This window comes from Epinephelus moara, chromosome 4 (genome assembly GCF_006386435.1).
Source record: "Epinephelus moara isolate mb chromosome 4, YSFRI_EMoa_1.0, whole genome shotgun sequence".
NCBI lineage: Eukaryota > Metazoa > Chordata > Actinopteri > Perciformes > Serranidae > Epinephelus > Epinephelus moara.
Window position 1 is genome coordinate 23011507 of NC_065509.1, and position 18649 is coordinate 23030155.

The following is an 18649-nucleotide window of genomic DNA, read 5'->3' on the forward strand; positions in this document are numbered from 1 at the left end:
CGTGCGCCGTCAGGGCGTACGGTGGCACGGACAGATACCAACACTAAAAGAAGAGAATATTTGAATTACATATTGTTTTAATTGTCAGTAAGAGCTCAACTCAATCAACAAAGGATGGAAATAATATAATATAATATAACATAATATGTTTATTTTATATGTTTTTATAGTAGGCCTATAACATATTGTAGGGATTGGTTAAAGTATGTCATTATACAGCTAAGATGTGACGCTGCAAGTCTGTTTTTATTAATGCCTTTATTTATTCACTTATTGTTCATATTTATCATGTTTATCATTTCATTACCATGTCTTTATCTTATCATATTTTATTTTCAAAGTACTGTAGCGTGCTGGACTGAGTAGTTTGCTGTTAAGCTTGCTGTTTTCTGTTCCATAGCAAATGTCATTTTATGTGTCTGTATAGAACATGATGGTTTATGCTAGTTATTGTCATTTGTGTGTTATTTCATAGTTTCCACCGTTAGTGAGTTAGCTGTCCCACTTCATGACCCCAGCTGTATTTTCCCATTGAGTTCTGGAGCTTGATGTACATCTGTAATATGTCAATTTAAACTGACAGTGTTCAGAGCTACTGCTAGTCCTGTGTGAAGAAGAAATTGTCTGAATACTTTGCACTGAAATGTTGATTATGTTATCAGCACTCTTGTGCTATGGATTTGTTTTGTACCTGACATGCATGGGCGGATTACAAGATAATGGTCCCCTGGGCACAGATATGCAAAAGGCCCCACCACCTCTCCTACACAAGAGCAAGACACACAGACTCTGGAGTGGTTTTGCCTTTTTGTTGTTGTTGATTTGCATCTTTCTGTCTCTTTTAGGTCATTTTGTGTCTTTTATGGGGGTTTTGTGTCTCTTTGTAGTCATTTTGTGTCTTGTGGTTGTTTTGTCCGTTTTTGTAGTTACTTTGCCTCTCTGCACTTCCTTTGCATCTGTTTTTGGTCATTTTGGTATCACTGTGTGGTAACATTGAGTGTCTTCCTGGTCGGTAATTTGTGTGACATTTTGCAGATGAAGTGTGGGGATGGAGGACTGACACTTTGGGCCCCTGGGCGTGTGCCCAGTAGGCCCATATACAGTAATCCATCCATGCTGGCATGTTGTGTAGACTACACTTTGAATATTAGATAATGATGATGGTGACTGCCAGTATATATCCTTATATATCAATAGACAGCTCTGTCCTTAGAGACAGGTGGAGACAGAGCAACATTTCTTACTACAATGTAGCACACACAAAGACATCAGAACAAAGTTCTTAACAAAAATCAAATGTAAACTCCAAGATTTTGATCAACTGTCTGACCAGACTAAAATGCAACATCTACTTGGAGAAAGTAGTGTCAGCGCCATAGATGCAGCAAGATATGTCAGTGCATGTCACAGCCTAAGAGACAACCAACACAACATCATATAGTTCTTCTCATCACAGATCACACTCTGCCTTTCTATTTACGTCTTCACTTAATACGTTTTTTTCCTTTAAAATGTATGTCTTTGCATTTGTAATAGTACATTGTTGTTAACTGTTTTTGAATTTTCACTGCCTTTCATTGTAATTGTGCATCACTGTACAAAGAATGAGTTCTTTATAATAAAGGTTACTAAAGGCTAAGCACCACCATCATCTTCATTATCATGCAAACTCACTGTATCCTCTTTTATACCAGTTATGCATTGTCACTGAAAAGCTTTAATTACAGGTACCGTGGGCCTCCTAATTCAGTATATTTATCTAGGACAATATGACTCGTCAAATCATAAAAGTGGGTGAAAAAAATCCCACAATATGAAAGTGGTGTGAGTGTGACCCAGATTCTGCAGGATGCATTACTTACGCGCAGCTGCCTGTCTCTGCCCCTCCACACTGTGCCTGCCTGTCTGCCATTCACAGGCAGCACCGCACACATCATCACAGCTCTCTGTGGCTGCAGCATATGCAGCCTATTGCTGCGGGGCACTGAGGCCATAGGAAGTGGAAGAAAAAGAGAAAACAGTCAGTGATGAGTTTCAATTGTCTGCATCATGTCCTCTCCTGTAGTGATCACCCACTAATCCAGAATTAATATAATCCCAGTGAGCATTTTTTTTTTCAAGGTTGTATAAGCTTGTGCTCTTCATATGTATGGAACATTTTTGTGTGAGGTAAAGCAGACAAGCAAAAGGGGTGAGTTTGGAGTATAAGCTGCACCCCATTCAGGTTCCTGCTGAGGCTAGCAAACAGACACCCAGATGGAGAGATAAAGTAAAAAAAACATTGTGTTTGCAGGCAGAGAGAGATGAAGAGAGGGAAGGCTGTGTGTCCTGTTTTGTTTTGGTGAAGGATTGACTCAGAGAGCAAATGCATGTCAGAGAGCGGTAATGAGTGTTTTTTTTTTTTAATTGTTCTGCCTGAGGTATTTTTACTGTTTTCCGCAGCATGGTAGGTTTTGTGGGTCTGTTTTGCACCACACTCTCTCTATAACGGAGGTTTCACATAGCAGGGATAAAGGAAACTTTATTGTATTTGGCGTCACAATAACCATGTGATCAGGCCTTGTGATATCCCATCTGCAGATAAAAGAACAACCCAAGGAGTTATTAGATTCAGGTGATAATTGAAGTGTAGATGTGAAAAGCACCCTGAGCCTGTGTTATGTTTCTAAGAGAAGGCGTACAGACTAGGCTGAATGTCCAAGTTATACAAGCGTCTTGATCACAGATTCCTCCATGGGTAGACAGAAACAATCTCTAGTCAGTCAGCCTATTTCCATCTCCGCAGCCCAGTTATGAGTAACACAGTAATGTGAAGAGTCACTGTTTTTATTAACTTAACATAATCATCTTAGGGTTTCTGCATATCCATAAGAGCTGTCCATAATAAGCTTAACATATTCATGACTGCTGCCAGATTAAACTTATTATAGCTTTCAGAGGTGGCCTCTGCTATTCAGCAGGGGCCACAGGATCAAATGAGGAATATATCTAGCTACCTTTCGTCTATACAGCATTTATTTTAAGCACATAGATAGAAAACATTGGATGCTTTTGCATTTATTTCTGAAGCCACTCACCAAACTGACCTATTTTCCACAATGTAACCCCAAGCCCCCAGTCTGGAGTGCTTGCGGTGACGTAAAACTTTCACATGAAGGCAATTAGGCTTCCCAGGCATGAGTCACCACTGTTAGTCTGAAAAAATCTGAGCCTGATGTTCCATGGTGCATCCCCAAAAAACTTAATTCATAACATGAACATAACAAGACAACAACCTCATGTGTAGAGTGAAGTTTTTGTGGAGAGTGTTTCAACCTATAAGAAGGATTTTTCTCTGTTTCTGACCTAATGTGTATAATATGCGGTGTTTAATGGAAATGCTGTTGTTAAATGTTCCATTAGACAGTCCAAATGCTTTGCTCCACAAGTACACTACACTGTCCCTGCCTAGGACCATAATATAAGTTATTTTATGTAGCCACAGCACAAGTAGAATGACTCAGCAATGAGACATATAGAGCTGTATAAGCATTACAGTGCAGTTCCAGTGGCCTGAATTGCACATAAACAATGTGGTGTTCAATAAAGTCATCTTATTATTGTGAACCATTTTCCACACAAACTGTAATGATTTCCATCCCTGCTTTGTCTCGTTTCTCTTCATTAACTGTAGAGATTTTTATCCTTGTTTTAACAATTTGCTGAAGACGCATGCCACCCCACTGGCACAGAGGACACACCCCCTCAGTATTTAAAACATGTACATTTGTCCCCCTCAATAAATAATAAATAATCAAAGACATTTCAACCATAAACGACTGCAGAAAATGCACATATTTGTGACTAAAAATTAACAGATGGCAGGAAATTTAGTGTTTGATGGTCAAAGTTTCCTGTTGGAGGACTCCCAAACCCCCATTTCATATGTTTCCTTCCCAATGTTGAAACAAAACCTACACCTTTAACCCTACCGATGTTGAAGTTCACTTTACTTGTCAAGTGGAGCGCTATTGTCTGCTGTAGGGATGTATCCTGAGGCTCTAGAGTGGATATTTAGGAGGCAGGGAAATTACTGTCTAATAAAAAACACTATTGAGTTGCATTGTGAGAGATTCAGCATCTCTGGAGCTTGAACCACACTAGAGTCTCTTGTGAGTCCGCCAGCTTTATATAAGTGCTATACTAAATTGCTGGAGAACCCCTTTAAGACAAAACACAGCACACTCCAAACAGAGCATGAGCCCAGACCTGAAGGGTTGTGACCAAAGGCTACTACACACAACTGTTCCAATTCTCCATCTTTCCTTTCACTTAATTTTCCTTTTTCTCTGCTTCGTCTTTTCCACACAAGCCTCAAAATAGCCACAGATCAATACACAGAGGGCTGGCAGCTGAAGAAGGGACATAAGCCACAGGAAGGAGTTGAGTTTTCCCCCACTTAAAAAGTGTGTAGGAAGTGCCAGTGATTTGAGCATTTCGTCAGAGTTTATAATAACAGGCTCAAATAAAAGATGGTTCATGTTCTAAGGCGATTAGTCAGTGGCACCAACGTTACGAGAGTTGGATTAACGTTCTGTCTGAGAATTTCCCCAGAGTGAAATCTGTAGCTGATTGTATGGCAACATGTTGTCTCTTCTTATATCAGTGTCATAACATAAACAAGCTGGTAGGATGTTTGCACAATACATAGTGTGTAACTAGAAGGAATTTGACCAGCTGGCTGACGTCCATCCAGCGTTACATCCCATTTCCCTGCATAGAGAAACTTCAAAGGTCAGAATGAGCTACAGGGCTGCGTTTGTGATGGAAATACTCATCTTCACTGCAGTCAATGTCCGTTCTCACGTAACCCTTCTGGGTTGCTATGGTTACTGACCATACCTCTCCTCCTCCTCAGGTCTCTCTTCCCGTGAGAATCATTGGTAATGCCGGGGGAGACCGTAGGTGGGGCCTGCTGCCCGAGATGAGCCCGAGAATAAGTCATGACCACCCTGAGGGGACACAGGATAAGAAAACAAGCAGACCGAAGAAAAAAAGAGCAGCTTGTTTCAATTTTCAAGTCAAGACCACATGGTAAAAACCTGCAAGTGTCGATTGTGACCATTTGAGGCAGGGGCAATGTGGCCCCAAACAAATCTGCTTGGAGATTTGCATAATCAAAAGATTTGGACTCATAACAAGCTCATTATGACAAATATCTTGTTTGAGCTGCTTTGCCTAATTTTATTGGGAATTGCATCTGTGAGTGCATGTGTGTCTAAGCCTGTTTAAAAGATAGATTGCCTAATATAGTTTGAAGGTGTGCATGTGAAAGACCAAACCCAGTAATAAGGGTCATGCTTATCCTCTCAACTGGATTGCATTAATCTACTAATCGAGAGACATTTGCATAACTGCTTCAATGCAGCTGCAGTTAAGCAATTACTGCCCCCATTTCCTTCTTTTCCCACAGTGTGGTATCTACTCTCATTCCCAGACTAGAACTTTAATCTCACTCCTTCCCCCGAGTCCTGTTGCTTTTTTCTCTTTGTAAGTCGTTTAACTGTCTGATCTGCTTCCCTTTTTGCCTCCCCCCTCTTCTGAACATTAATGTTTTCCTTTTCTTGTCTGGTTTCCTGTGCACCTTATAGCAGGGTGCATTGTACATGTATGTGAGCAAAATGCTATACCTCCGAGCATTGTGAAACCTAAACCCTTATGTTTGGGCACAATGAACATATTGTTGTCACAAAGTAAACCTGGCTGAAAATAATAAACCCAAGCAGGGTTTCACAATTTTGTACCCGCTTGCTTTGCAGATTAACTCCAACTACATTTGGCTGTGAGCACATCACTGTGGAGATTGGATTGTGTGATTAACCATGGTTGTTGGACAAACAATAAATCCTAAAGAAAACCAAATTACATCGATGTTAGGTTCCAGCACCTGAAACTTTTGAGAGCAATTTAATTTATTAAATGATATACTATATTCTGAAAATACTGTATTTCCAAGGCCGACATGGCTTTAAGGTCGTGGTACTGCCTTTTTTTAAACTCCAAACCCAATAAATATAAAAACTAAACACTGTCAATGATAATCAAGTCCTAATATCCTCAAACAAGATGATAATGAAGTCCCAATGTCCTAAAATGGGACAACAATAAAGACCCAATGTCCTAACACAAGACGATTTAAGTCCCAATGTCTTTCTGAATTAACAGTGTCTGAGCTTGTTACTTTTGCTAAAATAGGTCAAAACTGTTGCCATATAAAACTGCAAACATCATTCATCATAAATAAACAAGTGTCAGCTACAAAACGTGATCAGGTTTTGGACCATGTCCTCTTTTGCGTCAGGATTGGCTGCAGACTGACTTGTCAGAGACGGCTGCCACGAGGACAACAGGTCTAGGTTAAGCAGAATGACGAATAAGGTCAAGTGAACCCAAAATGTGATGTCCTCATATGAGGAATGAGTTCTCATGAGGATAAGAATACACAAGAGAGATTAAATGCACAATCATAGCATACATGTGGAAGTAAAAAGGGAGAAAGAAGAGAAAAAAATATGAAAATAAACATTAAAAGCCAGTAAGAGTACATAGGCAGGATAATGTATGCAGTTTAATGTAATTTTAAAGATTGTAAAACATTGAAGGGAGATAGCTTGTTGTTTGTAAATGAAAACAAGATGTCGTCTACTGCCATCTCCTGGTAGAAAACCTTTACCACGTTGTTTCAAACTGAAAAAACCCAAATCGAACAACGATAATAAAACAGAGAATACGTTTAAAAAGCTTCAAGCTCAATTATAGACACATATTTTTACATTTTAACACATTTAATCTTGTATTATATGTTAAATTAACTGTAACAACTGTCCAGCAACTTTATCTGAATTTCAACGGTTGATTACTCTCGACTAGCAGAAAGTATTTGCACTTCCTACCTTTACAGCCAATCAAATCACGTTTTAAAAAAATGAGTCCTCCTCTTCGTCCAATCACAACACACAGAACACGAAGTGGGCGTGGTCGCCGAGCGGAGCAGCTGGCAGACTTTCCTGTACATTGTGTGTGTTTTGAGTTTGACCACAGAGGGACAGCGGACAGGCTGACTTGTACAAAAGCGAAAGGGAAGAATGAGTTGGGACACTGAGTAACAAAGCAACTGAGATATTTCTCGAGGCCTTTTCACTCGGAGGATTTAAAATAAACCGGTGTGCTCGTGGTAAAGGTGAGCGGACGGTTGTGATATGTTAGCATTAGCAACAAAACCAGTGGTTATTTTAGCTACCTGCTACATGTATGACTGTCAGCTGTATGTCGGTTACATAAAGCCTCTGGCGCTGTACATACACTGTGGAAAACATTTATAAACAGCAGCCAAATTAGTAGTAGTATCAGGAGTAATTGCATGTCTACTCCACGGGTTAAATTAGTTACATAGGAGCTTCTGTTTGTTGGCTAATGGTGGTGGTGGTGGGGGGGGTTCCCTAAATGCAACAGGACACATGATGTTTCCAGTCAGGACACTTAAAGGATGTCACCTTCTCAATATAGCTGCTCAGGGCTCACTCGATAACGTCCAAAATAGGCTGCAGACCACATGACAAAATGCTTTACAGAGTTTCAGCAAACACAACATAGATTTGCAGTGAAGATATCAACAGTTGGTTTAAAGGGAATTTGCTTGTTTATTCAGCATAAGTCAATGTTCAGCTATGAGGTGGCAGATAAGTCTGAGTCTAATGCTGTCAGTTGTTGGGTTGGATGAAAATATGCTGGCACATGTTTGAGAGCCACAGGTGTCTGTTGGTACTGTGTTAAAGCTGAGGTTGTAACATGTGCATTTATGAAGATTGTCCTTACAGTAAGTCATGTTTTCTTGTAGCTTAAACTCTAGTTTTCTCTTCTTGGTGTTTGTTTTTTGCAGCAATACAGTAGTGCTTTGATTTAGTCATATTATTTCACCAACTTAAAGCCTTTGGTGTGGAGGGGATTTAGTGTTTTGTTTTGGTGCTGCAGTGAGAGTGGAGGGGGCATGTTAAAATAAAAAGAAGAGGTGTCCTCTAACAACAGCTGTTACTCTACCACAGGTGTCAGCACAGATACTGTTCCTTCCTGCTCCCTCATACCCTCTCCCTGTCAGCTGTTTAGCCTTGAACATTGGCTTCCTCTGCTGCTATAAACACTCTACCCCTGCTAATTTCCCTCCTGGGATTAATTAAGTATTCTGAATTCTGAATTCTATCACACTCACAAACATCAGTGTGATTGTGATTAAACCCTTGGGTTTTCTTCTTGACTGATTTGTTGTCTTTTTTCAGCCATGGAGCCGTCAATGACTGGCAGCTCAGCCGCCCCAAAACCCAGCCCCTCACCTCCCTCCACCCTGAGGCCAGGCCTTTCCTCTTCCAGCTTATCCTCTACCACTACCGCACCAACCTCAGACCGCCCTAAGCCTAAACTGACCATGCCGACACCTCCAACTACGCCCTCATCTTCACCCTCCACTGCCTCCCCGCGGACTTCTCCTGGTCTTTCCTCCCGTTCTTCCTCCCTGTCCACGCCGCCTGCCTCCCCCCTGCGCCAGCCCATCAGAAGCCCCTCTCAGGTGGGCAGATCTCAGCTTAATGCAGCCTCTACGGAGACTCCCCTGACTGGATCTATAGCTGCAGGAGCTGCTGCCATTTCTCCACAGCCTCCTCCCACACCTGAACCAGGTCAGAATCAAACTCTGAGCTTTGACCTTAATACACTTTTAATCTCTAAACCTTTACAGTTTTCCACTTTCCTTTTCCCTACCAATCAGTGCAGGCAACACTCCCAGTTTACTGTGTGTACTGCAGTGTCTCCATGACAACCATAGTCATTTACCACAACATGTAAAGCAGCCTCTCCCACTCTGCTGACTTGAGGAAAAAAACCTGTCTCACCCCTGTCTTTTCAGACCATTTCACTTCCCACTAACCAAATCCTGCATTAGAAGTTGACATAGTAGGAGATCTGTCAGCTGCACTGGGAGTATCACATCTTAATTTGTTGCATGGCTCTGCAGTGACATCTAGATATGTAAATATGGAGTATTACTGGAACATGTGAAATCCAACACCGCAGTCATTTAATTTGGACCACAGTTGGACTCACACTCAGTCCTGTCCCCTGAAAAATACACACCCTGTACCATGTGCCAAGCTGTGTAGATAATCATCATGTAGCGAAAGGAAAAATTAGAGACAGATTGCATCAGTGTAAGCATGTGCGTTACATCAGGTAAGCGAGCAGCTGCTGTTATTTTAGGGCACTGGTGGAGGATCACGGTATGAGCAGCAGCATTGATGGGCATCTGATAAAAGTTATTGGATCCCATTCAATTTCCTTTTGCTTCCAGCAGGCACAGACAGACCACCACTACACTCCTCAGTATCACTTACAGCTCGTAGGCGTTTTGAATCTTGGAAAGTGTTTCCACATTTGTTGCCGCCCCCATCTTTTTCCTACAAGTATATGTGACACAATAAATGTGACACCTTACTTTACAGGATGTAGACACATTTTCCATGTGAGCTCTAGCTCAAGTGAGGCAGTAGCAGAACTCATCAGCCAAAAGAAGATGATAATTAAAGCAGCAGGTTTCAAAGGGACATTCTTATCAGGACAGGAGCTGTTTCTGGAAGGATCTGACTCACGCTGACGCTTTGGGATCACTCGTGCCGCCAACTGGCACATGGAACTGGACTGTTGCCAGATGCTAGTATTTTTAAGCCAAAGATTAGTAAAAAAAAAAATGTGATTATACTTTGAATAATCACCTGAAGAAAAATTAATTTATTTTTTAATTAAAGTGGCAGTCTTAAATTTCGGGCTATAGGCATGAAAAACAAATGGTTCAGTTAAAGTTAAAGCTTCCCCACATTCATATAATTTTTGTCAGTTGTGGACATGAACTTGAAATGGAAACAGCTTGGTCAGCAGTTTCAGTTACCAGGACGCTCTGCTTTCACTGCACCGTGTCATGATTGGACAGCTGGAAGGAAGACCTTTGCGTGTGTGTGTGTGTGTTGTGGGTGCTTGGTTTGTGTAGTGTTTCTATTTCATCTTGTCTTGATGTTGTTATTGAAAGTTGCTATACAAATACACTTGCCCTGTCAAAAACAGTTGCAACTGGGACCAAAGACATCAAACAGATATAAAACTTTTTCCCACAAGAAGAAATAATTATTAAATAACTGTCCCATTGTGTCAAGAACCTATTTACAGAAGACACACTTTACTTAAACATTAACAGCCAAAAATTTTACACAGTAAGGAAATTTGTTAGACACTGTTTCATTAAGAATCTGTGGTATTGTGTAGCTTTTGTTAGAGTAATACTTTACCCTCCAAACAGGGCTGGGCATTATGAGGATATTATATTGTTATCGAGATATGAGACTATATATCCTCTTAGATCTTGGATCTCGTATCGTGATTCGGCATAAATTGTATTTTTTCTGTCATTTTGAAGGTTGTATTACAGTGAAGTGACATAAAAAAATTAAAAAAATAAAACTATATCAAAAAATATTTTGTTTGTATTATTGTGTGTCTTCAGTGTTAAAGAGTTAGTTCAGATTTGTCAAAGTCACACAATAACAAACAAACTCCCAATCGAGGCAGTGGTAGACCAGTGCCAGTGTCAGTGGAGTCTGGCTTTGAAGACAGCATAGATAACATTTCACATTCTGTTCAGTTCCCAGTCAGAAAGGGCTGTCTGTTTGGGAAGTACTGAGGACATGAGTGGATAAATGAGACTCTGTTTTTAGACTCTTTGTTCACTGTGAAAGCAAGAAAAACAAAGTTCTCTTCAAGAATTAAGTGTAACACAGCATGTGTAACTGATATACTGTAGAAATGATCACCTGGTGGGTGAAGTATTCCTTTAAAGACCAAAGAAGTCTACTGTAGAGTGTGTAGTAAATGATATTCTGTTTCTCTCAGTAGAGCCAGAAGAGGAGGTCAGTCTCGAAGACTTGGAGGAGAGAGCAAAGTCAGGAGATGCAAAAGCACAAACTAAGGTCAGTGTCAATGAACATATTGCAAATGCTTTTGACTTTAATGACCATATGGTGGGCATGGAACACATAACACAAGTAAGGACAAGCGTTATTTTAGAGGGACATATTGATGGGAAGGACAGGTCGTGAGTTGGCTAAGTCACGGTAATGCTTGCCACGCAAGTCTAAGAGTCTCTGAATGTATGTCCAGATGGGGCGTTACTTCCTGGCACTGGCAGAAGAAAGAGACGAGGAGCTGAACAATTGCACAGCGGTCACTTGGCTCATCCAGGCTGCTAAACAAGGCCGCAGGGATGCCGTCAAAACACTGCAGCAGTGCTTAGCCTCCAGGAAAGGTACCAGTATATCCCACAGCAAAGTAGCATTACTGGTTTAGACTTCACTCCAAGTGATGCTGAGAATACCTGTCCATCATCAGTGTGCGTGTGTGTGTTTCAGGGATCACTCTGGAGAACTTTGAGGAGGTGAAGAAGCTGTGTACGGAGACGCGCTTTGAGAGAGGAGTCAGGAAAGCAGCTCTTCTGATGTACTGGAAGTTGAACCCGGAGAGGAAGAAGTCGGTGGCTGTCTCCGAGATGCTGGAGAACGTCGAACATGTCCACACAGAGCCGGGTACGGGAGGGCTGTATTGTATTTAAACACACTGACACTGTACACTTTTATGTTGCTCGGTAAAAGTAATGTATGATAATATAGCTGTATACTCAACATGCTGCGGATTGCTTTGAAGAATCTAAGAAGTACAGATGAATTGCATGTTCTTGTATTGTCTCTCCTTCATTTGCAGGTAAACCAGTGTCCCGAGGTCCATTAAACAGCTCTGCCAAGAAACAGAGGAGAGTCCTGGAGACTATGGTCACCAATGAGGGTAGGTGTGGTTATAAATATGGACCTGACTTGTAAAAAAAAGTGTTAACTAATACAATCTTCTATGTGCAATTTGTAATGTATTCCTCTTGCCTAAAACAAGTCAAAGGAGTAAATGCATTATTTGTATTTATTCAATTCATGTGTCTTCTCTACATCTTTGTAGCCAGGTGCCAAGTGGGTCTCGACGACTTTGTTGAGATGACTAAGAAGTACGCTCAGGGTGTTGCACCTTCACCAGTCATGGCTGCGGCAGGAGGTGATGACGACGACGACGAAGATGATGTAGTGGTGAAAAATCCAGATGAACTGCCTTTACACCAAAAGGTAGGAAGCTCTCAGACATTCAAAATATGAACCAATGTTAGCAACAGAACGTGAAGGAGGAACAGTGTTGATGTTATTTCTATGTATGCCTGTATGTAGAAGTAGAAATCAGATTTTGGGACCTTGTCGATGTTCTGACCCGACTCCTGTGTTGTCGTTCCCCCAGCTGCTCAAGTTCCCTCTGTACGCCTTACTTGAGATCAAAGAGCACCTCATCGACTGGGCGTCACGGGCCGGCATGCAGTGGCTCAGCGCACTGATCCCCACGCACCACGTCAACGCACTCATCTTCTTCTTCATCATCTCCAACCTCACGATCGAGTTCTTCATCTTCCTCATCCCTCTGCTGGTTTTCTACCTCTCATTTTTCTCCATGGTCATCTGCACGCTGCGGGTATTTCAGGTTCGTAACTTTTCCTATACAAAAATTAACATTTTGGATAGAGCTTAGTCGAGTTGTTTCTCATTAAAACTTTAAATTATTATTTGTGTACTAGAGTATAGATGTCCCTCCTTGAGAAGATACAAGTAAATAGAAGTTAATTAGCATCTTTTTCTACAGAATTCAAAAGCATGGGAAAACTTTCGGGCACTGACAGACCTGTTGACTCACTTTGAACCCGGTCTGGATCTGGAGCAGGCTGAGACTAACTTTGGATGGACACACCTGGAGCCTTACCTGTAAGAACATCTCTATTGACATGAATATATGTGAACAAAGTATTAATTTGATAATCATTACTTTGAATTTTATTGTTTGCTCAGGTTTGTTTGCAAATGTTAAGTTTGGTTTTGTTCAGGTTTTGACAACGGAATTTCCATCTAGCATCGTCTTGTAGATACAATTATGCAGATTTTTTTTTATTGTTTTAATGTCACTGCAGTCAAAGCTACAGTAGGTAACTTCTGTAAAAAAAAACAACTTTTTGTCATACTTGCGCAAACTGTCACTACATTGTTACGTCAATACATGTGACACATAATTGTGAAAAAAAAAAATCTGGTTTGTCCACCTAAGTTTTAATAATTTTGGGCATTTCAACCAAAAATAAATTGGTCTGGAACCCTAAAAGTTTGCTCCCAGCTGAAAAACAAAAAAATTGGCAGATTTTTCTTGACCTGAAGTGCGAACCATGACGACATCAGTGGGCGTGTCCTATTCTACAGATTGGAAAGAGAGGATGGAGTCTTGCATGAAATGGCATTCTATGCCTTCTTATCATTAGTAGTTGGTCCGTGCTTGTTTTTTTGGATTAAATCAAAGATCTGCAACTGATAACAGCTCGCAGTTGATCAAAGCAATCTGCCATCTTGCTACTACTGTTTACTTCCGTTGTGCATTATGCAACGTCCTCCAATAATGACGCATCCTTCATTAAAATGGTTCCGCTCAAAACTGGTGGAGACACAGTGTGGTTCACTAGATGGAACAAAGATTCCAAGAGTCCTTAACGTAACCAGTTTAAGAACCAGATCTAACTTGGTGGAAAATCAGGTATAAGTGCTCCTAGTGGTGTTTGCAAGAGTTCACTGCATCTGAATGAAATCAGCCAATCGGAGCCAGGAGTCTCTAACACAGCATCACTCACTGCTCGATCACATGCTGCGCTGCTCCATTCTCCATCAGTATCTCCACCACACGAATTCAAGAGGAGTCATGCAAACACGTCGTCGTCCAGTTGCATTTTTTTTTTTTTTTTATATTGTAGACAAGAAAATGTACACGGTATGATAATTGTCAACATTTATATCATGGTATACCTTGAAACCGGTATATTCGTGCCATTTGGAGCACAAGGAGGAGAAAGAGGAACATGATCTTCTCACAGATTATCTGTCTCATGTACTACTGACAGGATGCAGTGACAGTTTCAGCAAATATGACTAAAACTTATTTTTATAAAGGTTATGCTATGTAACTTTAAGAAGCAAGCTGCAAGTCTACCTTTTTAACCTGACCCATGATAACAACAAATAGAAAGAGCATACTAAGTAGATGAAATGGTGTAAAGGTGAAGTATTATTCTCAAAATAAACAGTAAATTTAAGAGAAAGAAATCAAGATGACACGTTTTATGGAACTAAAAATGCTTCTGCAGCCAAATGAACATGTCCTGTCTCTCTCTGTTCCAGGTACTTCCTGCTCTCTGTGATCTTTGTGGTTTTCTCTTTCCCTGTTGCTGATAAATCCTGGATCCCCTGCTCAGAGTTGGCTGCTATCGCTCTCTTCTTCACCGTCACCGCCTTCCTGAGCCTTCACGCCTCTGCTCAGCTCTTCGCTCGTAAAGCCCTCCTCACAGAAGTCCTCTCTGGAGCCTGCTCCCTCACTCACCTCCTGCCAGACTCCTTCCCTTGGTTCCTCAGGGCCTTTGGGATGACGTTCATCACTGTGCCTCTAGGGGACATAGTGCTGTTTAACCTGGGGGTGCCATGTCTGCTGTACGGACACCTTGTCTATCTGCTGTTCCGTATGGCCCAGCTGAAAGGCTTCAAGGGCACCTACCTGTGCCTGGTGCCCTACCTGGTTTGCTTTACTTGGTGTGAGCTCAGCTTGGTGTTCCTTAATAACGCCACTGCAATAGGACTCATCCGGACCTCCGTTGGCTACTTCCTCTTCCTGTTTGCCCTTCCTATACTCTCACTGGGCCTGGCCGCAATGCTCATCATCCAGTTAGTGCAGTGGTTTCTCGCCCTGGAGGTGACCAAGATGGTGGTCACACTGACAATTTGCTTTGTGCCAGTGGTGTTGAGGCTTTGGACTCGCTTCAGCCTCAACCCCATCACGGTTTTTCGGTCTCTGTCACACAGCAGCATCGTGAAGCTCATCCTGGTGTGGCTCAGTGCAGTGGTGCTCTTCTGCTGGATGTACGTGTACAGGTCTGAAGGTATGAAGGTGTATAACTCCACCCTGACGTGGCCTGAGTACAGCAGCCTCTGCGGGCCTCTGGCCTGGAAAGAGGCCAACATGGCCCAAACTCAGATCCTCTGCTCTCATCTCGAAGGACATCGTGTCACCTGGACTGGACGCTTCAAATACGTCCGTGTGACTGACATTGAGAACGGGCCGCAGTCGGTTATCAACTTGCTGCCTTTGTTTGTGGGGAACTGGATGCGGTGTCTGTATGGTGAGCCATATCCTTTGTGTGAGGAAGCGGCAAATGTCACAGCTGAGCCCCAGCCTCTGCCTGCCCCAGCTCCGCCTCCAGAGGATCCTCTCTGTAAACTTAAAAAACTGGCCAAGCACGAATGTCACATCAAACGTTTTGATCGATACAAATTTGAAGTCACCATGGGCATGCCGCTGGAGAGGAAGACCAAGAACGGGACGATCGTAGAGGACGAAGATGCCACCAAGGACATAGTTCTGCGAGCCAGTAACGAGTTCAAGTCTGTGCTTTTGTACTTAAAGACAGGAAGCCTGGTGGAGTTCAGCACCATACTGGAGGGCCGTTTAGGCTCCAAATGGCCCGTGTTTGAGCTGAAAGCCATTCACTGCATGTCGTGCGGCGATGCCCCCCTGCCCAGCCGCAGGCAGTACAAGATTGAACACGACTGGAGGCGCACTGCTCGGAGCGCCCTGCAGTTCGGGTTTGACTTCTTCTTCAACCCCTTCCTGACCGCTCAGCTAGAGCAGCACTCAGAGACCAAAACAGAGACTGTGACTCAGGAGGCGGCGTAGAGATCTGACAAACACACCTCTGGGAGAAATAAGATGTATGATAATACTAGTGAAGAACATTAATGATTGTACATCACACCTTCTTAACACTGCAAGAGGTCGGATACTCAGACACTTTGTGGTATCAGACCTGTTGTAAATCTAAACTTGAGCGAGTGTGTGTTTGCATTCTCATAGCTTTTGAGCCAAAATATGTGAGAACACGTAATATAATGAAATTAAATATTCAAAGGGGAGAAACACAGACTAATAGGGTTTTTAGAATATGTAATTTACTGCCTAACACTAAAGTAAGAAAAGCACGGTGTAAACTTTCTCAGCTCTGGTCAGATGTGCATTTCAGCCAATTTAAGCTGCATTTGTGCTCAGCAGTTTTTTAAAGGAATATTTCACCCTCAAATAACTGTGTCACCTAGAATTCATGAAGACAGTGAACGTTGTTAATAAATTGAGGTCATAGGAGGCCACAAATTCAAAATAGCACATGGTGAGTTATTGACATACAAATGGTCATTTTGTGGGTGAAGCATTCTTTTAATGCATTGCAGGGATGCATGATAATATCGCTACATCATCGGTATCGGCCAATATCGACTTTAAAATTAACTATCAGGATCAGCCAACATGCTTTCTCTAATTTTGCACAATGAATGAATATTACATACATTGAAAAGTATTGTATTTCATGTCCCCATCAGAGTATGCATGCATAATATGATGTTAATTTCACTACAGAAGAGACTTGATGATCACTGAAATTAGGTGGGAGAAAAGTGGATATATTGATATCGGTATTGGTTGTTACATATCGGCGTATCAGATATGAGCAAAAAATCCAATATCGTGCATCCCTAAATCATTGTGATTTTTTTTCGTTGTACAAACACTGTGTGCTGAACTCATTTTTATGCTTATCATTGTAGCCAAAATCATCAGTATTTACATTTTACAGTTTCCCTGTTGAACTGTACTCTCATTGTTTGTGGCCTCCAAACTACGAAAGAGAAACTTTCTTTTATTTTCGCACAAAAGTTTGTATTGCTGATGATGATTAGTGAGGGTTTCCTTTGCTGTCAGGCTTAAATCATGTAACAGACAGAACGCGCAGTATGTCATGATTTTAAAATGGTTGCTAGTGGAAATTTAAGTGCCTTAATCTAAACATAACTTAGGAGAATAGACTAAATCACGTCTTTAATTCTGTACCTTTTAAAAAGCTCAGCTGCATCTATGCGTGATCTGTGACAGAGCAGGTATCCAACTTTATCTCTGCCTTCTCCTCCCTCGTTCGTCTGCCTCTCTGCTGTGCAGAGATTTAATATATTGAATATTTGCAGTCCCTGTGTGATGATGTGTTTGAAGTTAGGATGTCACTACTGTTTTCTATACTGTGACCCATAAACATAATGAAATCATGTGCTTGTTGCTGTTTTTATTCAACATTAACTGCATTCATTCATTCATTTTCCATAACTGCTTATCCTGTTAGGGGCCTTGAGTGTGCTGGAGCCTATCCCAGCTGACACTGGGCGAGAGGCAGGGTACACCCTGGACAGGTCAGCAGACTATCACAGGGCTGACACATAGAGACAGACAACATTCAACACTCAAATTCACAACTAAACTAAGTTTAAAATGATCTGATTTCAGCTTATGTGAGTTATTCCTGGTTTCTTAACTCCTGTATGGCAGTAAACTGAATAGGTTCGGGTTGTGGACAAAACAAGACATTTGAGGACATCATCTTGGGCTTTGGGAAACACTGATCAACGTTTTTGACCACTTCCTGACCTTTTATAGACCAATCAGAGTTGGAAACAGTGAAAGAAATAGTTAGATGCAGCCCTATGCTGAAGTTAAGTGGACCTTTTTCACAACATTTAAACACACCAAACACAGGTGTAACCACTTCCATTACTAACTTCTGCACTACATCTCAATACTTGCCAAACAGAGGTATCATTAAATTGCTATGATAAACATTTTTAACAAAACAATGTGACATGGGATGCTAACGAACCAACAGAATTACAACTTGCATCCGAGGCTCCCCTCAGCTTTACGAAACATTATATTGAGTTTTAGTTCATTGTTTAGCTGTTCTGCCTGTGTCACACTCAACAGCAGGCACAGTCATCAACTGAGCTACCAGGTGAACACGGGAGCATTTAGCAGTTAGAGAGTCATATATGTCCTTCAGGAGTTAGTATACCATAAACACAACTAAAAGTCAGGGCAAGTGTACTTACATAGTAAATTTCAGCAACAAAGCAACTCAAAGTGCCTTACATAAAACATCAAAAACATGACAACAGAGCAAAAGAAACATCATAAAATGACATTAAAACAATTCAAAACAACCAAGAGGTTAAGAGGATAGAAAAAAAACAGGCTAAAATAGAATAACATGTTTAGTTTTGACTCTGGGAAAACAAAGCAAACATGTCCCAGAGGACAGAAGATCAGAAATGTATTTTGGCTCTAAATAATTCAGTACTTTATAAACCAACAGTGGTATTTGAAAATCAATCCCCCAATAGACGGGAAACCAATGTAAAGATCTCAGGAGCAGCGTGATCAACTTTCTTGGGCTTAGTGAGGACTCAAGCAAAAAAGAAGAGACTGAATATTAGACTTACAGTCACCAGGTATCCAGAAACATGACTCCATATGAATGATACTGTTGCTCTGTAACTGCTGGATGTGTAAACAAGTTTGCAATATTAACTTATAA

The 18649-nt window shown here is 41.4% G+C and overlaps 1 protein-coding gene across 2 annotated transcripts; it reads left to right on the forward strand.

Annotated features, from left to right (window-relative positions):
• Window positions 1-7072: 7072 nt before the first annotated feature.
• On the forward strand, window positions 7073-17321 carry wfs1b (Wolfram syndrome 1b (wolframin)). Of its 2 annotated transcripts, none has more exons than XM_050042921.1 (10): window positions 7073-7219; window positions 8313-8708; window positions 10966-11042; window positions 11233-11377; window positions 11481-11654; window positions 11830-11910; window positions 12076-12236; window positions 12403-12639; window positions 12799-12917; window positions 14370-17321. In XM_050042921.1, the coding sequence occupies exons 2-10, from the start codon at window positions 8315-8317 to the stop codon at window positions 15913-15915; spliced, it is 2934 nt and encodes a 977-aa protein (XP_049898878.1). In that variant the 5' UTR covers window positions 7073-7219; window positions 8313-8314; the 3' UTR covers window positions 15916-17321. The 2 variants fall into 2 exon arrangements, with proteins under 2 accessions (XP_049898878.1, XP_049898879.1); XM_050042922.1 differs by having other exon boundaries at window positions 10969-11042.
• The last annotated feature ends 1328 nt before the right edge of the window (window positions 17322-18649 follow it).

Bases quoted from the DNA above. Each gene is read 5' to 3' on its own strand.
- wfs1b (XM_050042921.1), top strand. From the start codon at position 8,315: ATGGAGCCGTCAATGACTGGCAGCTCAGCCGCCCCAAAACCCAGCCCC. The intron at 11,378-11,480 runs GTACCAGTATAT...TGTGTGTTTCAG, and splicing joins GTGCTTAGCCTCCAGGAAAG to GGATCACTCTGGAGAACTTT. The intron at 11,655-11,829 runs GTACGGGAGGGC...CTTCATTTGCAG, and splicing joins ACATGTCCACACAGAGCCGG to GTAAACCAGTGTCCCGAGGT.